Consider the following 6,841-nt stretch of genomic DNA (forward strand, 5'->3'; position numbering starts at 1 on the left):
CACCGCAGCAGGCGGGGATCCTCACCATCCAGAGCAGGCATGACGGTCTTGCGCAGCGCGAGCACCAGCCCCAGTGGGGAACCAAAGAGGAAGAAGCCGGATACCTTAAATTCGAGGCGGGTGCTGGCACCCTCCGCCCCATCCAGCGCCATGGCGCTGCTCCGGGGAGCCTCTGCCTCCAGCGGGGCCTCGCTGGCCTGCAGGCTGGGACAGCAGAGACAGTGGGCATGGGGAGGGATGGCAACATCGCGCTCCCACCATCCTGAAGGCAAAGCTGTGCCTGGCGTGGCCCTGTTATCCCAGAGGAGCTCCAGCAAGATCACCCCAGGGCAGGCAGCCTCCATGAAATGCTCCTTCCCAGCCTGAAGCAGATGGGAATTACACCCTTTCCATAAAGCACAAGATAGCAAACCATCCCCCTTGGGCTCACCTGCACATGGAGCTGTGCTGCTGGCTGTCCCCCTGTGTCCCTGGGGGCTCAGGGCTGGCCTGGCCCAATACCGGTGCTCCCTCTGTCCCATCAGCCAGTGGGTCCAGGCCGCCACACTGCTCCGGGGAGATGGGCTCCGTGCTCTGCAGGGAGAGGCAGCAAACACCCAGACCCCATATAGCCCCCAGTGCACCCCCAAACCCCTCCCAGGGGGTGTTGGGGTGTAGGCACTCACCAGGCTGCCCCGGCGGCTGCTGCTCCGGCTGCCCCCAGAGCCCACCCGGCTCTGGCACAGGGCATCGAATCCCAGAATGCCACCCACACAGTCCCCGAGCAACACCACCTGCAGAGACCACAGACCCATGAGGAGGGTGACCCCCAAACACTCCGTGCAGGGTCACAGCTGGACCCCAGAGCCAAGCTTCCCCCCACATTCCACCTCACCCTGCCACAGAAGCCGGTGCCCTCTCCGGAGTGCAGGAAGGCTGCGTAGGCCTGGTTGGCGCGGGCAATGACGGTGCCCACGGCGTGCTGGTAGATGCCTGAGGAGGTGGCCAGCAGCGGGAGCGCTGCCAGTGGGATGTGGTCCTGGCTGCTGGACAGGCTGTCCCTGTCGTGGCTGTAGGGGCTGAGCCTGAGGGGGACATGGCGAGGGATGAACGGGACTGTTCTGACGTCCTCATTCCATTGCATGGTACTGGTTCACCCTGAGATGCCACACCAGGAGTAATCCCCATCCCATCCCACCACAAGACACTTGCTCACTCAGGATGCTGTATCCAGAGTTATCCCCATCCCATCCAATTCCATGCCATTCCATCCTGCCCTGATGTCCCCATCTCTTTGCACAATGCTTGTTCACCCCAGGATGCTGCACAAGGAGTTATCCCCATCCCATCCCATCCCATCCCATCCCATCCCATCCCCTCCCATCCCATCCCATCCCATCCCGCCCCATCCCACCCCACTGTCCTCATCCCACAACAAAACACCTGTGTGCCCTGGGACACCCAGCAGTTAACCCCCATCCCATCCCATCCCATCCCATCCCATCCCAAGTCCTTAATGTCCCACCAGAAGTAAAGCCCCCTCTCCAAGGACACCAGCTCCCTGGTCCCCTGCTTTCCCAGCGGGAATCCGTACTTGGAAACAAGGGCGTAGGCTGCAGCACAGATGGGCGGGCAGGGCACCAGGCGCAGGGCCACATGTCCCAGTGCCTCGGGAAAGTGGACGCGGGTGACAGCATCAAAGGTGGCCGCCAGTGTCTGCACATCTGCCTGCTTGGAGCCCGGCTCACCCGCTCCCTGATCGAGGATGTTCCCACTGTGGAGGATGAGGAAGAGTGCGTGGATCCGGCACATCTGCTCCGTGCTCTCTGCCATGCCGCCCTGCAGGAAGGAGAGCAGTCAAGTCGGGGGGCACAGCAGTAGGGCACAGCAGTAGGACATGGCCCGAGGGAGGGGATATTCACCTCAGGGAAGCTGGATGTTCCCAACTCTTCACCATCCCCCTTGGTGGCGCTGGCTCCGTCCCCTGCGAGCACACAGCCCTGGTGAGCCAGTTGGGGTCTCCAGGTGGGAGTCAGGCCCCTCCTAGGACATCCACCCAAGGATTTGGGCTGCTCACCCCAGCACTCACCCAGTGCCTCATCCAGCTCTGCTGGCCGCTCAAGCGTGTCCAAGAAGTCGTTGGAGCTCCACTTGGTCATCTCCTTGGCAAAGACCTCATCGCTGTCAGACAGATCCTCTGCAGAGGCAGGAGGGAAGCATGGGTGGGGAGACACCCCTGTGCCTGCACACCCATCCTCAGCCGGCCTCACCCCCATCCAGCCTGTCCCAAGATGGTGCCAGTACCGTGGGCATCGAAAAATTCCTCTTCAGAGCTGTTCTCCGAGTCCCGGGCAATGTTCTGCATCCGCCACTCCGACAGGCTCTGAGGAGACACGCCCCCTGCCACCCACAGGAGATCAGCACCCACAGCCCCCTGAAGAGAGACCCCCGCTCCTGCCCCACAGCTCCTCCTTGGTCCTGGACCCAGACCCCCCCAGGGAGATCTGGGGCCATCCCTATGTCACCCAGAGTCCCTCCAGGAGATCCAGGAGCATCCCTGGGTCACCCAGGGCCCCTTCTAGAAACCTTGCACCAGACCTGGGACACCCAGAGCCCCAGCCCAGGATGCCCAAGCCAGGCAAAACAGTGCCCTGACACATCACCTATGGAGAACTGCAGCATCCAGTGCATAACCACACCAGACCTGGTCTCTCACCTCCATGCTGGGAAGAGTAGGAAGACCGGGAAGAGGTGGACCACTGCTTGGCAAAGGTATCATCGGAGGGGGTATCAGTCCCCGCCTGCAGCTCGGCCTCCTCCTGCCCACCAGGCCCGTCTGGCTCCGGACGCCCCTCAGGGCTGATCCCAGCCGCAGGTGGCTCCTCGCCCTCGCCACACTTGGCCATCTTCTGTGCCAGCATTTGTGCTGTCTCCTCCTCCAGCTGCCGGATATCCTCCATTGTCAAGTCTGTCCACTCATCCTGCCAGCACCAGGCTTGGCGGTGGGCGCGCAGCATCACCTTCCTCAAACCTGGGGGAAGAAGTGGGGAAGTGAGTCCAGTGCGGTCCCATGGCTGCCCAAATGACCCTCCAGCAACCCACGGCTCTGAACTCACCCACATCATGGATGAACTGCTCGATCTTGGACTGCATCCCCCAGTATCGGAACTCCACCTTGCAGAGCTTGTACGCGCACATGAGGGGCCCGCTGGCCACCGCCGCCTCCAGCCAGTCATCCCCCAGCGGCCCCCGGCCCGTCTTGGATGAGTGGTAGAGTTTGGGATCCTCCTCAGGCTTGTATTCCCCGGGGGAGATGGGATCACGCACGATGTCAATGGTGTCTGTGGGGAGAATGGCGCTTGTCACCTCCCAGCACTTGGCAAGGGGGCATAGGTAGGAAAAGAAAGAAAAAGGGACAAAAATCAGGTCAAATACTCCCACAAGCCATGCACCCAATGCAGCTGGCAGCAAACACTCTCTGTCCTAGAATCCCAGAATCTTGGAGTTCTGGAATCACAAAATCCTGGAATGGTTTCGGTTGGAAGGGACCTTATGGATCATCTCATTCCACTCCCTGCCATGGGCAGGGACACCTTCCACTATCCCAGGTTGCTCCAAGCCCCATCCAACCTGGCCTTGGACACTTCCAGGGATGGAGCATCTGCAGTTTCTCTGGGCAACCTGTGTTCCCTCACAGGGAAGAATTTCCTGATAAAACATACAAAATGCCAAGGCTGGAACATCACAGACACCCTTGATGCAGCCAAAGACATCCCTGTCCCCACGTGGGATCCCAATCCAGCACCCCAGGGAGCAGCACAGGGAGGGAGGGGCTGGGAGCATGCGGAGAGCCAGGACTGACACACACACATGCATTAGCCAGCAGATCTGGCAGCTGCAGAGTGATCGTGGCCACCTGGGGGATGTGGGGGCTGAGGACAGGGACAGCACATGAGGCAGCTCGGCACAGCTCCCAGCTCCCCCTGCCAAGAAGCCCGAGGGTCCCCCAAAAACAGGGCACAGCAAAACCACCACGTGACACAGGAGCCTCCAGAGAGCCGGGGGGGGAGGGCAATGAACCCTATCCCCAAACAGAGGTGACCTCTCCCGAAATGAGGGTGAGCTCCCTCCAAATGAGGATGACCTCCCTCCAAATGAGGATGACCTCCCAAGACCGGAGAGAGGCTCATGAATGACACCCAGGAAAACATGATCCAACACCCATGTGGGCTCAATCCAGCACAAAATCTCCTAGAATTTGGCTTTTCCAGCCCTGTCTCCAGGTCGGGTTCCTCCAGCGTGGTTTGGGGGATCCCAGGGCACCCCACTGGCTCCCAGTACCGTCCCGCAGCACTGTCCCCATTCCCAAACTGTGCCAAACCCTGCAGTTATTTGCCTTGATGTCCCCAAGGACCTGTCAGCCTCTCTTCCTCCAGCTTGGGCTGAAAAAAGGGGGAAAAAGAAAACTAGAAATGCCCTGAATCCACAAAAATGATGCAATGCACAGCATGATGCCAAGCATCTTGGATAACCGCAGCAAAGAGCTGGGATAGAACCTGCTGTCCCCAAGCAGCTCCTGGCAGAGTCATTCCTATCACAATCCAACTCCCTTTGCTTTTGCCACTGGGAGCAGGCTGCCAAGGAAGCAGTTATCCCTGCAGATCACCCAGACCATGTTTTTCCATCGTCCTTTGAAACGTGAGAGGGGTTTAAATCTGTCAGTGCTACAGGACACCACGGCAGAGAAGATCCCAGTGGGATCCACACTGGGGCTGGTCCCACTAAAACCCTGCTCCCTGTGGAAGGCAGCAGCCACTGGAGATGCTAAGTGCCCTGTGGAATGCCCACAGGATGGGCACTAGAGTGAAAAACCAGGCAGCAGGCACAGGGCCATGCCCTGATGCCGTCTGCTTGGCCCTGGTTGCTTCCCAGGGCAGTAGGGGGAGAATTCCTGCCCCCAGGTCCGAGCCATCAGTATCCCGGCCGGACATCCCCAGTGCCGCAAGGGCCGGGGAGAGAAATAGGTCAGATGAATCATTTCCTCCACGTGCCTATTTTAGGCCTCCATTTTAAGAGGCAGCGCATAACACTCCACACTCTGGCACCTGAACTGACCACATCCACACCACCGGGAACGGGAACCTGCCAGAGAGGGAAGAATCCCACCTGGAGCTCCCAGTTCTGCCCACCAGTCTCCCCAGAAAGAAGCCAGAAAGTGATCTGGAGCAAAGCCCTGGGGAGAAGGGAAGCAGGGCAAGGGGGTAGGAAAATAGGGACATGCTTTTCCAGCTCTCCCTGCTCCAGCTGATCCAAAACACCCAGATTTGGGGTCCCATGTACACCAGGAGAGACTGAGAAGGCAAATCCATGCCAGAACAGATCTGGGACACAGAAGGAGAGGGGAGCAGACTGGCACTAGGAAGGAGAAGCTGCAAACAGAAATAGAGGCAAGGGAAGAGGCAGAGGACAAAACTATCCCTGAAAATATTTTTAATGTGAAACTTAATTCAGCACCCCTGAGAGGGAACAGGCAGGGAGCTTGGAGCAGGGAGCCTGGGTCACATGGAGCTTGGGGCAAGGAGCTCAGGATCCAGGGAGCTCTTCCCTTCCGGCATCCCCAAACCATCAGGACCAGCAAAGAGAGTGAAATCGAGCCCCTAAGGCCCCATCACATCCACACACCCATCCCAGGAGCACTGTGTGGGAATCCCAGCAGCCACCGGGTCCTGCCCAGCTCCCCAAGCCAGCCATACCCACCCAAAATCCTCTGCCTCTTCTCCGCCACACTCAGGTTGAAGATGTTGGTCTGCTGCCCCGCATCCGGGCGGTAGTACGTCTCGATCTCAATGGAAAACTTCTCCACAAAGGGACATGTGTACCTGGAGGGGCACAGGACTGAGCCCTGGAGTACAGCCAGCCCCACAGCCCACCCTGCTGCCTCCCAGCTCCCACCTGGTACGTGTGTAGGGATAAGCATTCCAGGACTCCTCCTCCACCTGGAGTGCAGCTTTGGGGAGCAGCGCCCGGAACCAGCTGGGGATGTGGGAGCCGACATGGTAGATCTTGTGGGTGTACTGGCCACTGCCCCCAGGGCCGTCACTGTAGGGCCGGTTAGCCAGGATCTCCACACCGCTGCCCTCACCACTCGACTCCTCCCGGCTCTTCTTCTGCACAGAGGTGATGGCTCAGCACAGCCCCCCCAAGCCTCGAGATCCCCGTGGGCACCCCGGGTCCCCATACACTCCCATCCCCATGTGCTGCCATCCACCAGCCCCACACCTGTTCACAGGACCCCCTACTTGGCTCAGTGGCCCCAAACCCACCCAAAGCCTCACTGACACCCCTGCAATCTGCCAATTGCTTGGGATCAGCCTCAGGCCAGCCCGTGCCACTCCAGGCTCCATGCTCAGCCCTACAGCTCCCCAGTTCCTCACACTCAGCCCCACAGCCCCACTACACCCTCCAACATCCCATGCTCAGCCTCAAAGTCCCCTGTGCACCCCCAGGCTCAGCCCTGCACCCCTCATGCTCCCCCACAGCCCCCGCGCCACCCTCCCCCCCCCAGCCTCTCTCAGCCCCCTGCACCCCCTCAGTCTCAGTCCCCAGATCCCTGCACCCCTCCAGCTCCCCATGCCCAGCCCCACAGCCCTGTGCACCTCCTCAGTCTTGACCCTTGGACCCCACACCCCTCAGGCTCAGCCCCACAAACCCCAGACCCATGCAGCCCCTGGGCTCAGCCCCCCCCTGCCCAGCCCCGCATCCCCACCTGGATCATGTAGAGCTGGGCCACCTGGTACTCCTCCAGGCTCATGGGCAGCAGGATGTGGTACTCCTTGATCAGCATGGCGGCGGCGGGGGGCAG

The 6,841-nt window shown here is 60.3% G+C and overlaps 2 protein-coding genes across 2 annotated transcripts in view; one reads left to right on the forward strand and one right to left on the reverse strand.

Moving 5' to 3' along the window:
• The window catches only part of PITPNM1 (phosphatidylinositol transfer protein membrane associated 1), a 10,992-nt gene extending 4,157 nt beyond the window's left edge, over positions 1 to 6,835 (reverse strand). The window contains exons 1-13 of the mRNA XM_017733722.1: positions 6,746 to 6,835; positions 5,932 to 6,146; positions 5,737 to 5,858; positions 3,096 to 3,320; positions 2,696 to 3,010; positions 2,284 to 2,379; positions 2,069 to 2,176; positions 1,902 to 1,963; positions 1,574 to 1,818; positions 878 to 1,064; positions 666 to 776; positions 431 to 573; positions 26 to 204 (exon numbers count right to left, since the gene is read on the reverse strand). Of these exons, the coding sequence (XP_017589211.1) occupies positions 26 to 204; positions 431 to 573; positions 666 to 776; positions 878 to 1,064; positions 1,574 to 1,818; positions 1,902 to 1,963; positions 2,069 to 2,176; positions 2,284 to 2,379; positions 2,696 to 3,010; positions 3,096 to 3,320; positions 5,737 to 5,858; positions 5,932 to 6,146; positions 6,746 to 6,823 (2,086 nt within the window). The 5' untranslated portion in view covers positions 6,824 to 6,835. The remainder of the gene's footprint in view (positions 1 to 25; positions 205 to 430; positions 574 to 665; positions 777 to 877; positions 1,065 to 1,573; positions 1,819 to 1,901; positions 1,964 to 2,068; positions 2,177 to 2,283; positions 2,380 to 2,695; positions 3,011 to 3,095; positions 3,321 to 5,736; positions 5,859 to 5,931; positions 6,147 to 6,745) is intronic.
• The window catches only part of NDUFV1 (NADH:ubiquinone oxidoreductase core subunit V1), a 12,918-nt gene continuing 7,712 nt past the window's right edge, over positions 1,636 to 6,841 (forward strand). Inside the window, exons 1-2 of the mRNA XM_017733741.1 lie at positions 1,636 to 1,840; positions 2,968 to 2,994. Coding sequence (XP_017589230.1) covers positions 1,636 to 1,840; positions 2,968 to 2,994 — 232 coding nt within the window. The remainder of the gene's footprint in view (positions 1,841 to 2,967; positions 2,995 to 6,841) is intronic.

The sequence above is a fragment of the Corvus brachyrhynchos genome, unplaced genomic scaffold (genome assembly GCF_000691975.1).
Source record: "Corvus brachyrhynchos isolate BGI_N302 unplaced genomic scaffold, ASM69197v1 scaffold165, whole genome shotgun sequence".
Classification (NCBI taxonomy): domain Eukaryota; kingdom Metazoa; phylum Chordata; class Aves; order Passeriformes; family Corvidae; genus Corvus; species Corvus brachyrhynchos.